At 38.9% G+C, this 20218-nt stretch overlaps 2 protein-coding genes across 5 annotated transcripts in view; one reads left to right on the forward strand and one right to left on the reverse strand.

Annotated features, from left to right (window-relative positions):
- Positions 1-3926, forward strand: part of smim15 (small integral membrane protein 15) — a 9587-nt gene extending 5661 nt beyond the window's left edge. For both annotated transcript variants that reach the window (XM_059989344.1, XM_059989345.1), the window contains one exon: positions 3165-3926. In XM_059989344.1, the coding sequence (XP_059845327.1) occupies positions 3165-3406 (242 nt within the window). In that variant the 3' untranslated portion in view covers positions 3407-3926. The remainder of the gene's footprint in view (positions 1-3164) is intronic.
- Positions 3927-12738: 8812 nt separating this feature from the next.
- Positions 12739-20218, reverse strand: part of ndufaf2 (NADH:ubiquinone oxidoreductase complex assembly factor 2) — a 111848-nt gene continuing 104368 nt past the window's right edge. For all 3 annotated transcript variants that reach the window (XM_059989343.1, XM_059989342.1, XM_059989341.1), the window contains one exon: positions 12739-13513. In XM_059989343.1, the coding sequence (XP_059845326.1) occupies positions 13259-13513 (255 nt within the window). In that variant the 3' untranslated portion in view covers positions 12739-13258. The remainder of the gene's footprint in view (positions 13514-20218) is intronic.

The raw sequence follows: 20218 nt of genomic DNA on the forward strand, positions 1-20218 counted from the left end.
TCTCTCCCTCCCCCTCTCTCTCTCCCTCCCCCTCTCTCTCTCCCTCCCCCTCTCTCTCTCCCTCCCCCTCTCTCTCTCCCTCCCCCTCTCTCTCTCCCTCCCCCTCTCTCTCTCCCTCCCCCCTCTCTCTCTCCCTCCCCCCCTCTCTCTCTCCCTCCCCCCTCTCTCTCCCCTCCCCCCCTCTCTCTCCCTCCCCCTCTCTCTCTCTCCCTCCCCCTCTCTCTCTCTCCTCCCCCCTCTCTCTCTCCCTCCCCCCTCTCTCTCTCCCTCCCCCCTCTCTCTCTCCCTCCCCCCTCTCTCTCTCCCTCCCCCCTCTCTCTCTCTCCCTCCCCCCTCTCTCTCTCTCCCTCCCCCCTCTCTCTCTCTCCCTCCCCCCTCTCTCTCTCTCCCTCCCCCCTCTCTCTCCCTCCCCCCCTCTCTCCCCCCTCCCCCTCTTTCTCCCAGGGTAGTGGGGTCCCTGGTGATGAATGCTGCTTTCCTGCCACAAAGCTCTATGTAGATGTATTCAGTGGTGGGAAAGGCTTTACCCATGATGGACTGGACCATATCCAAGATACTTTTTGTAGAATCTTCCATTCAAGGGCATTGATGTTTCCATAACAGGCTGCAATGCAGCCATTCGATATACTCTCCACCACACATCTATAAAAGCTTGTCAAAATTGCAAATGTCATGCCGAATCTTCACAAACTTCTGAGGAGGTAAAGGTGCTGCCGTGCTTTCCAAATAATTGCACTTATGTGATGGGCCCAGGATAGGTCCCCTGAAATGGTAACACCAAGGATGTAGTTCACTGAAGTAAAGTTGTCACTTTTTTTTGGCCAGAAATTACTGGATTTGGGCTTTTTAAAAAAATTCTGTACCTTGATCCAAGGATAAATGCACTGTCTAATTTTATTCCGAAGTAAAAATTGCTTCTGTGCCTTATTATACCACAGAGACCATTAAAAGAAGAGAAGTGCATAAGTCACTTTCCAACATAAATGTATTGTTATTACTTTTTTATAGTAGTTAATAAAATAAATGTAAATGTTGTAACATTAAGTTGAGTCATGTTCTGTGCACTGCTATTCTTTGGTTTTAATATAGGAGGAAGTGTCTCTGAATCTTTTTGGTCTGCATTGGAGTTCATACTTGGCAAAAATTTTATGGTTTCAATACAACTGGCAGTTTACACGAAAGCTTCATTTTTTATTATCAAGTTGTTTGCTTATTGATTATTAAGATAATCACTCTTGCTTTACAGCTAATTTTGTACTTACTATTTAAATTGAGTGTGTACATTTCTCATTCCTCATGTACCTGTTTCATCAATTCCATAATCTTGAAATAAATGCAACCTTTTTATTCTCAATTTTTGTAATTCAGAGATGATGTTAGTATAAAAGCACCTGATTGACTATATTCTGCTTACTACCTTACTAGAATGAGAATGAAAGCATTGTCAGTTTAGTCGACTGAAGATTACTTTTATAATATCCTAATCCAATCACATGGTTTATTGTCATTTCTCAATTGATGTTACCTGCTTAACTGTTGAACATCTTGTCTTGTGGTGAGGGGTTAGTGTGGAACTGACAGAGTAGATTGCTTCCAAGTGGATTATACGGGATGCCTTTTGGTAGCTACACATCTCACCTTAACGGGAAGAAAACTGCTTGATCTGCTCTCCCCTGAGCACAGCTCCAAGTAATTAAGCTGCTTATCAAAGAGAATATAACATCTGATTGCTTTGTTGTATGGTTACAACGTAGGATTGTTAGGAAAGTTCAGGAGAATAAACGGCTTGACAAAAGTAATTACGTTCATTAGCGTAAAAATGCTTTCTCTACTCTTTGTAATTTATGATGTCAACTTTAAGAGACAAAAAGACAGCTCTTTAAATAGATGTTCATGTACAAGGTGCTAATACACATAGTTTCAGGTCCAAAGAAAGCCATTAATTTTGGACCGAGAGCAGGGAGTTGAACTGAGTGGGCATCTTCAAACTGGGCACTGGAAAGAATCTTCATTTCATAATAATTGTTTTTTTTCTTCAAAATAATGTAATAAAAAATGAATGTTATTTTTATATTTTCAGTTACAATTTTCTTATCTAGGTCCTAAAATTTGCTTCAATAGTCTATAATGACATAAGAGATTTATTTTCTAATCTTTGATTGAAATTGAAGGTAAGGATTTTCAGTGTACAAGTCATGCCCTTTGAGGCAGTGTTACACTAAATTTTAGCTTAAATTCATATATGACTGAGTGCAGATACTGGTAAATAGTATTAGTGGAGATGCCAAGTCAAAGTCTGGACATTATTACGATTTATCATCGGCAACTGGTAAATTAGTTTCACATTGTAGATTGTAGTTTCCAGAAACAAAATGTTGACAGTGTTACTGGCCCTGGTAGACATTGGTTTCCAGATTTAACTGACAAAATCAAACAGTGAATAAAATGGTATTAGTAGTCTTGGATTACTGACTCATAGAATGTATATCATTTACACTGAATGAGGTTTCTGAAAAGTTGTTTAAAATATTCAGCTGGTTCATAAAACCAATGGAAGACTTAGGTTACAGTCCTTGGCAATCGTTCACTCTTTTTAAAGGATTAATATCACCACATAGGTAATACCTGTCACAAAAGTATTAATGTATTTTAAGTATTGTACTTTTGAGGTGCCATTGTGTGAGATCCTGAAAACCAGAAGTCCACAGATCACTGGCTAAACAGAAGTCATTTACTATTTTTCTCCTATTGCAGATTTAGTAGAATGAAGTTTAGCTTTGATTCTATTTTTGTGTATTCTTTTACCTGTGTATTCATTGTAGTCTTCATATCAGCATGTTTCACTTAAGTTGCTTAGGGTAATTATTATTATTCCTGGAAGGGAATATCTTCATGCTTAATTGGAGGAACAAACGCTTGGAATACTTTAAAGGGTTTAGGAATCCTTAGTTTGAATTGATAGTTGTGTAGCAATTTCCCAACATCAGCAGAGAAGGCAGCAAATAGTATTTTGCAGATTCTTCATTTACACTCTGCTGTATAATTTTGAAGGAACAGCATAAATAAGATACTTAAAAATATTAATATTTCAGTTTTATGACTGAGGACAATATGAATGAGGGTGATGCACAATGAGTAATTGTAGTATTTTTATATTTTCACAGCTCTTGGTGTCAACAAAATGCTGGACATACGAGGTTGGGCAGAGTACATTGTGGAATGGGCTGCTAAAGACCCTTATGGTTTCCTTTCAGCTGTTATCTTGGCACTAACTCCGTTGTTCATAGCAAGTGCACTATTGTCGTGGAAACTGGCAAAAATGATTGAAGCTAGAGATCGAGAACAGAAGAAGAAACAAAAACGTCAAGAAAATATTAATAAAGCCAAGAGATCAAAGAAGGATTGAACATGTAACCAAGAAACATTCCTTTTCTTGAACTAAAACACAGCTTGTTGGGCATATTTAACAATTTGGCAATAACTTCAAGACCAGTATCATTCTTCAATTTGCTTCGTTAGATCTGTGCTCCTGTTGTCTAATAATTTGTTGGAATTTTTATGATATCCATTAACCATCATGATAATCAGTCATGCTTTACAGCTAATTTTGTACTTGTTTACTATTTAAATTGAGTGTATATATTTCTCATTCCTTAAGTACTTGTTTCATCAATTCCATAATCTTGTGACTGAAGATGTACTGAGAAATTGCACTGAAATCAATGGATTGATACAATATGATCACAATTTCTAAATTAAAAATAACTTGTAATTTATATCCAGTTCTATTTTTGCTCAAGAGCTTGATATTACTGACTAAATTCAATTCATTATTGTGAAGTAATGAGAGAAAGGAAAAAAACTTAAAAATTTTTGTTTAGAAATATGGTGCATATTAAAGCCTTTGTATGGCAATGTTTCCTTTGCATGGTTTTTAGTAAGTCTTGAATTCTTTATTACATTAAAAGAATTGTAGATGTACATGTACATGTTGATCAGTTATAGTTAAACATCAAAGTACTTGTAGTAATCAAAAACGCCTAAGTGAAAACAGTACAGTTCACAAATTGTTTCATGCTTCAAATCCTTCATTTGGATTGAGGAATTAATATTTTAACAAAATAGTTATTTTTTTATCAGATCCTGGGTTTCACTAATAACTTGAACTGTTAAAATAATATTTTAGAAATCTTGTGGTAAGGTCACACAATTCCCTTTCCTTTAACAAAAATACTTAAAACAAAGGTAGCATGTCTGGATTAGTTCAAATAGTGTCTCAAGTCTTTAGAGAACATGCACAATAAGAATTGGGGACCACCTTGAGATTGGCTAAGAAGTTTGGCCAGAATGTACTTTGGGAGTGGTGTTGAAGTGGTGATGGCAGAACACTTAAACTGTTGTTTGAAAATAGTATGTTTCCCAGCTTTTGAAATATAATGCCTAATTATAATTGTAAAAAGAAAATAGTTGGAGTAAATGAATACAGAGTTCTGAGGAAGATCTTTAGGAAATCTATTGACCTAAACTGTAATGGTAACAATCCAATTTAAGAAACAAGTAGGATCTTGATCTTTGTAGCTAGACTAAGATTTATGTGCAAGTGACCTTTTAGGCTGATCTAAATTGCACTTTGGGAGTTTAATATGAATCTGTGGATGTGGATGAATACAGTTTATACTGTATACAGTATACATGTGTACAGGAATGGTAGAAAATATAGCCAAATCTAGCAATGTTGGAAGACATCTAAAGTATTAGATTTGTTGACATATTTATCAAAGCAAAGTTATTTTTTCATCAATAGGATTGTAATGATAATTGGGAAGAGTTTAAGGCTGTACTTATAAAATGTCAGATTCTGCGATGGAGCAGATCAACTGACCTTCTGCGCCTAGTTGTCTCTGGCCTCCAATATGTCTACAAGGGGTCCTTAAGTTACTTAGTTCCAGTATTTCCATGAATCCAGTGTCCCTTCTCAGAGCCCAGCCCCATAAACCAAACCACCTAGGTCCATGCTTGGGAGCAATGGATGCTATGTACCACTACTGAAATAAACTAAGAAGAACATAACAGATTATATATAGACAACACCCACAAAATGCTGGTGGAACACAGCAGGCCAGGCAGCATCTATAAGGAGAAGCACTGTCGACGTTTCAGGCTGAGAGTCAGGACCCTTTCTGGACCATTTCTGGTCTGGTTCAATAGGCTACTGCAGCTCCATCATTTTTGCCTTTTATAGTATCCTGTAGCTGTAAAAATCTTTCAAATATTGTTGAGACAGCAGATACTCTTGTGTTATTACACTAAAGACCATTGTGGTATATTCAGCACCTTCGCAAAGAATACATGAAGACCTTTACACTTGTACTAAAGAGATTCATAAGGAACTATTCACTTTCTGAAATACAAATAAAGACCACCTTGTTTCAAATATCAGTTCTTGCAATCTGTTCTCCTTTCATCTGTTTTGTAAGTGTAATTTGTATTTTACTTGATTTTCCTTCCTCAAAGAATCTAAAATCCCCACATTGGTTTAGTGGTGGCATACACAATGGATGTGTAACCTCAAAGAATCCACTGAGCTATTTTAGTTTTGGATGATAGCAGCTAGTTTTGCCTTGGAAAAAGTCTTTAGATGGAGAAATGAAACAACTTTTGCGAGGACACTCACTTTCGCTGTTGTTTCAAATTATGATGCACTTTTCATAAGTACTTTTTAAATTATTTATGGACACAGCGTTTTAACAGGCCCTTCTGGCCCAACAGTCTCTGGTACCCATGTAGCCATCCTGTGTATCTTTGAGAAGTGGAAGGCACGCAGAGGGAACCCACGCAGTTACCGTGAGAACCTACAAATTCCTTATAGACAGTGGTGAATTCTTACTTCTGAAGGTTGTGAACAGTTTCTAAGAAGCACAGGCAACAGAACAACGAGAAGTTAGAAACAGACTGACTGCAAGTCATGCACAATTTGCTAGAATGCTATCTCATATAATATGCAGATTTGTGTGAAAAGCAAAAAAAGAAACATAATGATGCTGGAAAACTGGAATTAAAAAATGCTAGAGATACTCAGCAGGCCAGGCAGCAAATGTGGAGAAAGAAACAAAGTTTCAATTTAATGATCCCTTTTCAGGGCAGTTCTATATTTCCAGCACACTATTTATTACGACTTTAGGTGGCAATTTATGGAAACCCTTTCAACAGTTAGATATGGTAATCTAAGTTAATTTTGTGCTGTACAAACAGATTTTCCAATTACATGGTGGAGGAATCTTGCTTGTTTGGAGACTCCCTGAGGATGCTGCAACTCAATTGATATTCCCACATTCGTACATTTAACAAACATTGAAATAAACCATAACTATTATTCTTGTTACTCAGTATTTTTTTTTAAGAAAAGGAACCATACTTGTTCTTACATTTCACAAAATTTAGGTTCCAAGTAATACTCATTAACCACTGTCTCATTGAAAATCCACTTGCGATGTCTCAGTCTGGCTGCTGGAAGTATTTTCCTGGCAGTGGGAATTTATTTAATTTATGGAATTATTGCTTCTTGCTATCAGTGGGAACATGGCAAGAATTGTTAATGTTGATTTACAAAGTTATTATATTTAATGCAATATGAAACAGCATTTCTAGATTATTTGAAAGTGACTTATAATTAAATTATAAATATTTAGATGAAATTCAGAAATACAAATGTAGCCATAAATACTTAATCTTGGAGGGCTGTCAGAAGTTACAGTGAAACATTGATAGGATGCAAAAATTGGGCTGAGAAGTGGCATTTGAAGTTCAACAAATGGTTCACTTTGGTAGATCAAATATGATGGCAGAATATAGTACTAATGGTAAGACTCTTGGCAATGTGGAGGATTAGAGGGATCTTGGGGTCCGAGTCTGCATTTTTAAAGGTATGATAGATAAAATATTAATTGCACAGTTTGTGACCATTGATAAAATTTATTTTATCATGTGATTTTCATTATGTCATAGTTGAGTCAAATTATAGCTAATGAAAAAGCCAAGATGCATATTTTCATTGTTATCTTAGTATCCATGAAAGAGCTTTCTGGGACTAAACCCATCTGAGGAAAGGACAGTGATCACTATGATACAGCTTTACTATCAGCAAAAAAAAACAATTGCAAATGTTCTGTAAGTGATCAAAGGATGAAATTAAAATCCTTCAAAATATTCAAAAATCATACTTCATTGGTTTTAAGAAATGAAACACTGGTGGATTGGTTGCACTACAACTCCGTCAAGGATGAGAAAACATAGGGTAGTAGATAATTTTATTTGTTTACTGAACTACCATTAACCACTGTGGTCAAATTTGCTAGTGAACTATCCTTGTTAAATTCCATGCTGCTATTACATCTCCCAACATAAAAAATACAATCATAAGGGTGCAAATGTTTCAGATGTCATTATTATTCTGATTAACCCAGGGGTGTTGTGAAGTATATTGCCCAGTAATATTAGGAGGAACATAAATGTTTTTTGAAATAGTTACCAGCACTATAAAATAAATTGGAAATGATTGATGGGTCAAGTCAATAAATATCGGTGGGATAAAATTAAGAAATGATTTAAAGAACAGAGTAAATGTTAAAATAGTCTATAAAGAATTTAATCAGAAATTTCTTCTAAGTGTTGACAATAACTGATATGTTTCTGGGGAAGAGCAAACATGAGGAAATCTGCAGATGCTGGAAATTCAAACAACAACACACACAAAATGCTGGTGGAACACAGCAGGCCAGGCAGCATCTATAGGGAGCCTGCTGTGTTCCACCAGCATTTTGTGTGTGTTGTTGTTTCTGGAAGATTCTTTTTCACATATGGCTTTATGTCAATTTTTCCCAAGTTCTTACAGCTCTTCTGAAAAGATGGTGCTTTATGAGTTGAAGACACTGAGTTATTTACCCCAGTCATTGCTGCATTCCATTGTCACTTTGGTGTTCCCTTCATGTTAAAAGTGGAATTACAATGAGTTAAAATGTATGCTTTAATCTGTTTTTTTTTTGTTTAGTTGTGGATGGCAGGTTTCTATGACCCAGATGATTATATCTGGAGGCAGTATTGATTTGCAGCTAATAAATGTAGTATATATAAAGTTTAGTATAACTTTAAGAGCTGCATCTGCAAGACAAAGGAAATTGAAGTTTGTATTTGATTTAATTAAGTTGATTTAAATGTTTAAATTACTTAGAGTGAACATTGGTTTGACTGAGAACTGGTTAACAGACTGAGTTCAGTGAGTAGGAATAAAATTTTCAGGATGGCATGTAATGCTAGTGACAAACATAGGGACAGGTGCTTGGGCCTCTGTTATTCATAATTTACATCAATGATTTGGATGAAAGAAGTTGAACATGGTACTTCAAATTTTGCCAATAACAAAACTGAATGGAATTGTAAGTTGTATGGAGGATGCATAAACGTGTTTTAAACTGATTTAGAGTATTATTTGAATATTGATGTACAAAGTGACCTGTGTATCCTCCTACATTATTAAATAATTATGGAGATTCAGCAAGTAGTTAAGAGTGCAAATTAAGTATTGCCTTTCATTTTAAAAGGTTTTGAGTACAAGAGCAAGAATATCTATACCAAGCTTTGATCATAACTGGGATATTGTGTGCAGTTACAGTCCCTTTATACAGGAATATACTTGCTGAAGTAGTTAGACACAGAGTTGTAATCTAAAGTGTTAAATTATGTATAATACATGTTATAGGATAAGGAGAATTGGACATGGTTTATGTAATTGGACAAGTAAACTCAGAAACAAGCAGCCTATTGAAATGCCCTTTAAGGGATAATCCTGATGAGGAGCCTGCCAGATGACAGCATTTAAATGTTTTAAGACAAAACAGAACTGGGGGTGGGGAAGGTGGGGGGTGCTTGAATTTGAATGGAATCACATTGATGGGTGTTTAGAAGGTGCTGGTGGATACTAATTATCTCAAACAAAACAGATAAGAGGTATTATTTATTAAGAGTACACCAGATTGGCCAATAGCCCCTGGAGGAATCTGGTAAATGGTAATAATAATCTATCCTATGTACCTTCACCATAGTAACCAATGTCTTAACTAAACACGAGCTGCTCTGGGCATGAGGCAATGAGAGGCAGGGGTTTATAAGGCATATGAAGATCATGCAGGGAAGATGATATCAGAAGCTGATCACATGCATTTTCTCTTAGGTAGAGGTGATAACTGAAAATGCTTTACCTTACATCTGAAGTGTATAAAATGCCATGCTTTGTATAGGCCTGAGAGGATTGACTCCCAGAATCACTCTTGCCCGACAGGATACCATTGTCTTTTCACCACTGGTAGATGGAGTGAGACATACTCAGAGATGTGATGTAGAGCCAGGGCTGTTGGCTGAGAGTTATAATTTTCAGTGTATCAAACCTGACTATTATGTTGGACACCTATTACAATTTAGTCAGTAGTTTTCTGATGTTGTGGGGAGAACTTTGGAAAACCCACAGAGCTGATGAGCAGAAACATGAGAAAATCTGCAGATGTGTGTGTTTTCAGTGTGAAAAGCTCCTGCAACATCATCATTTGGCACCAAAGTCTAGATATCTTTGGCCCATGAAGGCTCAGAGTGGTGAAGGAACATCTAGGTTGGTGATCAGCCAACTGTATACTTCCTACAAACACTAGACTTCCACTCACCTTATAAAATGCTATCGCCATCTGATTTTGTGTTAAATCTACTCCGATTCACTTTTTAAAGTCAGTGTAAATCTTCCTTTTTGATGGCAATTTCACCCAATGTTACCACTTGGAATTTAATTAAAAGTATTTCATGAGACTTCAATTGAAACCGATTGATTGGTCTTCAATGACTAGATTGGTTCTTTGCTGAATGAGAACTTTTGAGTGGATTAGTTCTATCTTCTCTCTGGTTTGGGAAAATGTGATACCACCTTATTGAAAGACACAGAATTCTTAGAGGACATGACAGGGATACCAGCTGATGAGTCTGAGTACGAGGGGCAGTTTCATGTAGGGGATAGGTCATGTAGTGTGAGATACACTCCTGTCAGAATAAAAGCTAAAGATAACAGGTTTAGGGAACCGTGGTTTTTGAGAGATTAGAGTCCCTCTTTAGGAAAAGAAGGTGTATAGCAGGTATAGGCAGGAAGGAGCAAATGGGGTGCTTAAGGAGCATAAGAAATGCAAGAGAAGACTTAAGGAGGAAATCAGGAGGCCTAACAGAAGGCATGAGGTTGCTCCAGCAGACAAGGTGAAGGAGAATCTCAAGGGCTTTTACAAATATATTAAGAGCAAAAGGATAGCAAAGATCAAAGTTGGCCCTCTGGAAGATCAGAATCAGAAACAGGTTTATTATCACCGGCATGTGTCCTGAAATTTGTTAATGGTGACCATCTATGCATGGAGTCAGAAGAGATGGAGGGAAGGTTCAAATAGATTTTTGCATCGGTATTTACTCAGGTGTTTATAAAAGTGAAGTCATGGACCATATACAGGTAACAGAGGAGGGGTTTGATGTCTTGAGGAAAATTAGGGTGGATAAATTCCCAGGTCCTGACAAGGTGTTCCCTCAGACCCTGTAGAGGTGTGTGCAGAAATTACAGGGGCCCTGGCAGAGATATTTAAAATATCCTTTGCCATGGGTGAGGCGCAGAGGATTGGATGATAACTAATGTTCCATTGTGTAAGAAAGGCTCTAAGAATAAACCAGGACATTATAAGCAATCCGGAGTGGGTAAATTATTGGCAAGTACTCTAAGATATATGATTACTTGGACAGTCATTGACTGATTAGGGATAGTCGACATGTCTTTGTGTGTGGTAGATCACGTCTAATCAGACATGATTTTAGAGTGTTCAGAAAAATAACCAGGAATGTTGCTGAAGGCAAAGCTGTGGATATTGTCTGTATGGACATCAGCAAGGCCTTTGACAAGGTCCTACATGGGAGATTGGTCAAGGAAGTTCAGTTTGTTGGCATTCACGATAAGGTAGTAAATTGGATTAGACATGGGCTTTGCAGAAGCCAGTGAGTGGTAGTAGTTGGTGCTTTTCTCTCTGGAGGCCTGTGACTACTGTGTCACAGGGATCAGTGCGGGGTCCACTTATGTTGTCATCCATATCAATGATCTGGATAATAATGTGGTAAACTGGATTAGCAAATATGCAGATGACATTAACATTGGAGGTGTAGTGGACATCAAAGAAAACTAACAAAGCTTGTAGTGGGATCTGGACCAGCTGGAAAAATGGACTGAGAAAATGGCAGATGGAATTTAATGCAGACAAATGTGAGGTGTTGTACTTTAGGACAACAAAGTAAGGTAGGCCTTGCTTGCTGAGAAGAAGGGCACAGGGGAGTGGGGTAAGAACAGAGGGATCTGGGAGTACAGATCCATAATTCTCTGAAAGTGGTGTCACAGGTAGACAGGGTTGTTAAGAAAGCTTTTGGTACATCAGCCTTCGTAAATCAAAGTACTGAGTACAGGAGTTGTGACGTTATATAAGACACGGTTGTATAAGACATCGTTGAGGCCTAATTTGGAATATTGTTTGCAGCTTTAGTCAGCTATCTACAGGAAAGATGTCATTAAGATTGAAAGAGTGCAGAGAAAATTTACAAGAGTGTTCTCAGGAGTGGAGGACCTGTGTCATAAGGAAAAGTTGAATAGGTTAGGACTTTACTCCCTAGAGCATATAAGATGAGTGGAGATTTGATAGAGGTGTACTGAATTACAAAGGAGTATAGATAGGGTAAAAGCAAGCAAACATTTTTTTCTGCTGACGGGAACATGAGGGGAGACTTCTTCACTCAGAGGATGGTGAGAGTGTGGAATGCGCTGCCAGTGGAAGTGGTGGAAATGGGTTCAACGTCATAAAGTTTAAGAGAAATTTAGATAGATACATGGATGAGAGTAATATGGAGGGTTATGGTCTGAGTGTAGGTTGATAGGACTAGGCATATTAATAGTTTAGCACTGACTAGTTGGCCCAAAGGGCCTTTTTTCTGTGTTCTGGCACCAACATAGCATCCCCACAACTTACTAACCGGAAACAGAAATTTTTGGGATGTGGGAAGGAATCCCAAATCTGGAGAAAACCCTTGCAATTACAGGGAGAACCCAGAGAGTCACTGGAATACCCGGAGGAACACCAGAGCAGGTAGAGGCCATTGAAAGGGAGCTCCAGCCAGTAAATAAATATTAAATAGAAAAATGCTTGAAGATGCACAAATTAAGAGGATATACTATTAAATAAAAAAAATTACCATGTTGTAATAATAACAGCTCAAAATTTGAGTTAATTGCCTGATGCCATAGAGTAATCCAGCACTGAAACAGGCTCTGGTGCCTTTCTGAGATAGTAACATCTTCCTGCCCCATCCATATACCTGAAGGAGTATTTTGGCTCTAATTGTCAACTGTTTATTCATCACCAGAGGTGCTGCCTGACCTGCTGATTTCCTCCAGCATTTTGAATCTGTTGCTCTAGATTCAGCATCTGCAGAATCTCTTGTGCCTATTCATTTACCTGCCCATATATCTTTCAAATGTAGTTATTGTACATGCTTCTCCAGCTTGCTCTGGAAGCTTGTTCTATGTATCCAACACTTTCTGTGTGAAAAATCACCTTATACCATGACCTCAAATTTTAGACTCCCATGTCCTGGTAAAAAAGACAGTCCATCCATCTTATCTATGCTCCTCATGATTTTATAAATATATGAAATGTTACCCCATAGCCCCCCTTCACTCCAGGGAAGATAAATCCCCAGGTGCATCGCAATTGTGGGTTGCCTAGCATAATCCTTGCTGCTGACATATGACACAAATGATGCATTTCACTGTATGTTTTGATGTACATGTGACAAATAAAGCTAATCTTTAACTTTTGTAAATTAATCTTTAACTGTCCACATAATTTCATTGCAGCTCAAACTATAAGTGATTTCAATCATTCTGCATAATGAAATAGTGACATACTTTAGTGTACCTCTGTCCTAATTTCAGAAAACTTGCAGCAAGCAATTTGAAGAAAGCAAATTTAAAAAACAAATCAGGATCCAGAGTAATGTACAGCTAACTCAAGGCATTTGAATATCTGTAGACTACAAATAGAAGTACACCCAAAGTATTTCTCCTAAAATATTCATTGTATTGTATATGTAGATTTTTATTTACAATTCAAAGTTATGATAAAATGTTCTTATTACAAGGCAAATAAAATTATTTTTTCTTGCTGGTATTTTCTGATGGTAACCAACTTCCAGGCTGGAAAGTATTTGCTGTACTGCTGGGTTCTGAAGATATTTTATCCTTTCCAAAGTAATGTGCAGAGGCATGCCCTTTAATTTGAGTTTGAACTGGTCGAGCAACAAGATCTTCCTCATATCCTTTCTCTTTCCTTATCGCATCGTCTTGTTGAATTTCACAGGCACGTGATTTAATAATTGTTCTATATTTTTCATTCTTCAGAATTTCCTTTGAAATGCAAAAAAAGCAATCCTTTTAATTGTGTAATGAGAAATTAATTTTTGCATTGAATTTATTTCAATAACAATTTTAAAATATTAAAGGATATAGATATAATTAAAATAAAGCTGGAGACATTAAATCAACTACCATATCTCAACATTTTCCAGCACAGTACACCAATTATCTGAAGTAAGCAAACTTCAGGAAAAGAAAATCAGGATCATGAAGAGAGTAAGGAGAGTAACTCAAGACATTTGAAAACATGTAGACCAGAAGTAAAAAGTACTCCTGAAGTATATTTCATGTAAAATAATTGCTGTATATACAAATTTGAATAATGGTAATTACTACCCAGTTGTTGTAAAAATCTACCTAGTGGTCAAGGAAGCCATTTGATCCAATACTTTAAATGCTACTTGCCAATAATAACTATATCCCGTGAATGAATAAATGAAAAAAATAGACTGGTCAGTTCTGCAGAAAGGTGGGAATTAAAATTTAATTTCGAGTCGTGCATGTGTGGAAGTGCGCTGCCAAGGGCAACCAAGGCCAGGGGTGACAGAACAAGAGTAGAAGTGAATCTGAATCAGATTTAACATCACTGGCATATGCTGTGAAATAGTAGTTATGCAGTGGCAGCACATCGCAATATATATTTTTTAAACTTTTATTTTTATTGAACACAAACAAAAACAGAAACACTAAACATATGCTAACAGAGCCAGGGAATCACACAAAAGCAGCAACAAATATATAACTATTAACTTTAAATATACAAATAAACAAGAAAATTCACTCTAAATACTGTTGGACAGAAGGAACTACATCAAAAAGGAGTTTTATATCTAAAATCACAATATATACTAATAAAAACTATATATATAGTTAAATAAGTAATGCAAAAAGAAAAAAAAAGTAGTGAGGTTGTGTTCATGAGTTCAATGTCCATTCAGAAATCTGATGGCAGAGGAGAAGAACCTATTCCTGAATTGTTGAGTGGGTGCCTTTAGGCTCCTGTACCTCCTTCCTGATGGTAGTAATAAAAAGAGGGAAGGCCATTGGTGAAGGAGGTAATGAATGATGGACACTGCCTTTTTGAGGCATCGCTCCTTGAAGGTGTCCTGGATGCAAGGGAGGCTGATGGAGCTGACTGAGTCCACAATTTTCTGCAGTTTATTTCGATCCACCACTAGCACCTCCCTCCACCCCCCACCCCATTACCAGATGGTGATGCAGCCTGTTAGAATGCTCTCCACTGTGCATCTGTAGAAATTTGTAAGTGACTTTGGTGACCTACCAAATCTGTTCAAAGTCCTAATGAAATATAGACGCTATTGTGCCTCCTTTGTATCTGCATCGATATGTTGGGCAGAGGATGGATCCTTAGATGTGGACACCCAAGAACTTGAAGTTGCTCATCCTTTCCACTTCTGATCCCTCTGTGGGGATTGTTGTGTGTTGCCTCCATCCTGATGGCATAAACATCAATATCTTGAACTTATGGTATTTGCCCCTCCCTCTCATTCACCATTCCCCATTCCATTTGCCTCTCTCACCTCATCTCCTTACCTGCTCATCACCTCCCTCTGGTGCTCCTCCCCTTCCCTTTCCTCTGTTGATCCTGTCCTCTCCTATCAGATTACCCCTTGTCCAGACCTTGTGGTTCTTCCTTCCCTCCCACCTTCATACTCGGACTTCTCAGCTTTTTTTCTCCAGTCCTGATGGAGGGTCTCAGCCAAAATGTCAACTCTTTACTCTTTTCCATAGACATTGCCTGACCTGCTGAGTTCCTCCAGCATTTTGTGTGCGCTGCTTGGATTTCCAGCACCTGCAGATTTTCTCTTGTTTGTGTTCTGCCAATAATAGTTGTGTCATCAACAAATTTATAGATGGCATTTGAGCTGTGCTTAGCCACACTGTCATGGATGTAGAGAGAACAGAGCAGTGGGCTAAGCACACATCCCTGAGGTGCGCCAGTGTTGATTAACAGCGAGGTGGAGATGTTATTTCCGATCAGCACAGACTGAGGTCTTCCAGTGAGGAAGCTGGGGAAGGAGGGAGGTACTGAGGCCCAAGTTTTGGAGCTTTTTGATCAGAACTGTAGGAATGATTGTGTTAAACACTAAGCTGTAGTCAATGAACAGCAGCCTGCTGTTAGTATTAGCATTGTCCAGGTGATCCAAGGCCGCATGAAGACCCAATGAGATTGCATCCGCCATAAAGCCTGTTTGACGTGAGCCTGAGGTGGAATGTGCACCGCTACCAAGACGATGGCTGAAAACTCCTGCAGCAGTTCGAGGTCAGGTAAGCAGTACTGGTACAGAACCGTCATGTTTGAGCACAATGAAGAGTTGATCATAAAGCATACTCCACCTCTTCTGCAGTCTTATCCTGCAGTGACCTATATCACTGTGTCTGGAATGGCAAGGGATATCGAAGTCTCCCTACAAGGAGTGAAATCACAACGGTCCCTGATGTCCCTCCCAGATGGCAATGTTGCTCTCAGGTCTTTGATTTTATTTTCCAGGGACTGATGATTTCAGAAGCCTCTTCTCCTTAAACTAACTTATATTCTAGCACAGCATCCTCTCTTGCACTGTCTTAAGGGGGAACTGCACTGGTGTCTGAGATTCATTGACTTTGAGCAGTGATAGATTTTTTAAGTGCCTTAAAAAGATGCTGCTTACTGTATAGTCCATGGCTGTAGCTGTAACACTCTAAAACAGGAATATCTGATGACTTTCATCAGAGTTGCTCGTACAAGTTGTCTACTTAAAGACACAACTGGAAGGAGGAAACAAAAGTAATTGTATAGGTCTATAATTCTACAAAGGTAGAAGTAGGTACAGGGATTAAGAACACATTTACTTCATTGGCGATTGTGTACTTGGATTTTCAAAAGGCCATACTGATGGAAGAGCCCTTGGCATTACAGGAAAGAGACTAGCATGGATAGAGCATTGGCTGATTGGCAGGAGGTAGAGAGTGTGAATAAAAGGAGCCTTTTCTGATTGGCTGCCGGTGACTAGTGGTGTTCTATATTGGGACTGCTTTTTATGTTGTCTGTCAATAACTTGGATCATGGAATTGATGGCTTTGTGGCCAAGTTTGTGGATGTTATGAAGATAGGAAGAGGGGCAGGTAGTGTTGAGGAAGCAAGGAGTCTGCAGAAGAATTTAGACAGATTAGTAGAATGGGCAAAGAAGCGGCAGAGGGAAGACAGTGTCAGAAAATGTGTGGTCATGCACTTTTGTAGAAGGAATAAAAGCGTTGACCACTTTTAAATGGGGAGTAAATTCAAAAATCTGAGGTGCAAAGGGTCTTGGGAGTACTCGCGCAGGATTCCATAAAGGTCAACTTAACTAACATAAAGGAGGTGAGGAAGGCGAATGCAATGTAAGCATTCATTTCGAGAGTACTAAAGTATAAGAACAAGGATGAAATGCTGAGGCTCTATAAAGCATTGGTTAGGCCTCACTTGGACTATTGAGAGCAGTTTTGGGCCCTTCATCTAAGAGAGGATGTGCTGACATTGGAGAGGGTTCAAAGGAGGTTCATGAAAATGATTCTCGAATTGAAGGACACATTATATGAGGAGCATTTGAAGGCTCTAGGTTTGTACTCGCTAGAACTTAGAACAGTAAGGGAGGGATCTCTTTGAAACTTACCGAATGTTGAAGGGCCTAGATAGAATGCATATGGAGACAATGTTTCCTATAGTGAGGGAGTCCAGGACCAGTGGACACAATCTCAGTGCATTCATTTAGAATGGTGATGAGGAGGAACTTCTTTAACCAGATGAGGGTGAAAATCTGTGGAATTCATTGCCACAGACGGCTGGGAGGCCAAGTCATTGGGTGTATTTAAAGCAGAGGTTGATAGATTCTTGATTGGTCAGGGCGTGAAAGGGTTATGGGAAGAAGGTTGAGAGGGAAATAGATCAGATATGTTCAAATAGTGGAAAGGCTGGATGGGCCAAATGAACTGATTCTGCTTCAAAGTCTTTTGGTCTTGTGGACCTGCACTGGAACCACAGCCTTCCACATTCCTCCTATCCATGTACCTATCCAAACTTCTCTTAAATATTGAAATCAAAATCAATGAAATCAAGGATAAAGAGAGAAATATTTGCTTGTATGCAGAGAATGTGAGTGAGGTACTTAATGAGTACAGTCGGTCCTCCTTATCCGCAGGGGATTGGTTCCGGGACCCCTCGTGGATACCAAAATTTGCAGATGCTCGTCCCTTATTCAACCTGTCTCAATGTGGTGGACCTTAGGACCCAGCAGAACCCCAGACCTTATTTAACCTGTCTCAGTGTGGTGGACATTAGGACCCGGCGCCAGAGCTCTGAATGCACAGTGTTTCTGTTCACGAAAATAATCACAATCACGATTGAAAATAAAGTGGAAATAATAAAGTGATCGGAAAGAGGTGAAATGCCATCGGTCATTGGAAAAGTGTTAGGCTAGGTCGGTCAATGATCGGAACAATTTTAAAGGAAAGGCTCTGCCCTGATGAAAGCTACAGTTATTACTAAGCAACGCAGTGGTTTAATTATTAGGTTTTGGGTTTTGATCCTCCACATCAGAATCTCACATGGTCCCTCACCAGCTCCATAGCAAAGAAAGCCCAGCAGCGTCTCTACTTTTTGCGAAGGCTGAGGAAAGTCCACCCCCCACCCCCCATCCTCATCATATTCTACAGGGGCTGTATTGAGAGCATCCTGAGCAGCTGCATCACTGCCTGGTTCAGAAATTGCACCATCTCGGATTGCAAGACCCTGCGGTGGAGAGTGAGGTCAGCTGAGAAGATCATTGGGGTCTCTCTTCCTGCCATCACGGACATTTACACTACACGCTGCATCCGCAAAGGAAAAAGCATTATGAAGGACCTCATGCACCCCTCATATAATCTCTTCTCCCTCCTGCCGTCTGGGAAAAGGCTCCAAAGCATTCGGGCTCCCACGACCAGACTATATAACAGTTTCTTCCCCCAAGCTATCAGACTCCTTTATACCTGGACTGACACCTTGGTCTACTGTCCTGTTTATTATTTATTGTAATATCTGCACTGTTTTTGTGCACTTTATGCAGTCCAGTGTAGGTCTGGAGTCTAGTGTAGCTTTCTCTGTGTTTTTTTTTATTACATTGTTCAGTCTAGTTTTTTGTACTGTGTCATGTAAACCATGGTCCTGAAAAACGTTGTCTCATTTTTACTATGCACTGTACCAGCAGTTATGGTCGAAATGACAATAAATTTGACTTGACTTGACTTGATCAACCCGGCACGGTGGAGAGCGCACTAGGGAGCAATCTGTCCCGAGTTCTGAGAACTTCTGTTCCCGAGCCTGGCGCTGAAGCATATGTTCTTCAGTGTTTTATATGCATAGAAAGGTAAAATATATACTATATACTAAGACAAATGTTTGACTAACTGACACTAAATAATACCGGATGTACCTGTTCCGACTTACTTAGTAAGAGGACTTGCTATTTTTTAAAATTCCGATCCACAATAACCCATGCACATCCTCCTGTATACTTAAAATCATGTCTAGATTACTTATAATACCTAATACAATGCAAATTCTATGTAAAATGTTTGTTATACTGCATTGCTCAGGGAATAATGACAAGAAAAAGAAGTCTGTACATGCTCGAACAACAAGTGCTGGAAGAGCACTTCCGGGTTTTCACGATCCGAGGTTGTTTGAATTCGCGCATGCGGAATCCGCGGATAAGGAGGGCTGACTGTACTTTGCTTTGGTATTTACCAAGGAAATGGATACGGTGGACCAGGAAATCAGTGCTGAGTATATCAGTAAGTTAGGGCGATTAGAGGTCAAGGAGGAGGGTGTTGGGCCTCCTAATGAGTAATACGGTGGAAAAGTCCACAGGGCCTAATGGGATCTACTTCAGATTATTGAAGGAAGTGAGAGATGAGATTTGCCTGACAAACCTAGTGCAATTTTTTGAGGAAATTACAAGTAGGCTAGACAAGGGAGATGCAGTGGATGTTGTGTATTTGGATTTTCAGAAGGCCTTTGACAAGGTGCTGCACACGAGGCTGCTAAACAAGATAAGTGCTCATGGAATTACGGGAAAGTTACATACGTGGATAGAGCTTTGGTTGATTGGCAGGAAACAGAGAGTGGGAATAAAGGGATCCCATTCTGGTTGGCTGCCGGTTACCGGTGGTGTTCCACAGGGGTCCATGTTGGGGCTGCTTTTTACTTTGTATATCAACGATTTGGATTATGGAATAGATGGCTTTGTGGCTAAGTTTGCTGATGATACAAAGATAGGTGGAGGGGCCGGTAGTGCTGAGCAAACAGAGAGTCTGCAGAGAGACTTGAATAGACTGGGTGGAATGGGCAACGAAGTGACAAATGAATTACAATGTTGGAAAGTGTACGGTCATACACTTTGGTGAAAGAAATAAATGCGCAGACTATTATTTAAATAGGGAGAGAATTCAAAGTTCTGAGATGCAACGGGACTTGGGAGTCCTCGTGCAGGATACCTTTAAGGTTAACTTCCAGGTTGAGTTTGTGGTGAAGAAGGCGAATGCAATGTTGACATTCATTTCTAAAAGAATAGAGTATAGGAGCAGGGATGTGATGTTGAGGCTCTATAAGGCACTGGTAAGACCTCACTTGGAATACTGTGTGCAGTTTTGGGCTCTTTATTTAAGAAAGGATGTGCTGAC

This window comes from Hypanus sabinus, chromosome 14 (assembly GCF_030144855.1).
Source record: "Hypanus sabinus isolate sHypSab1 chromosome 14, sHypSab1.hap1, whole genome shotgun sequence".
NCBI lineage: Eukaryota > Metazoa > Chordata > Chondrichthyes > Myliobatiformes > Dasyatidae > Hypanus > Hypanus sabinus.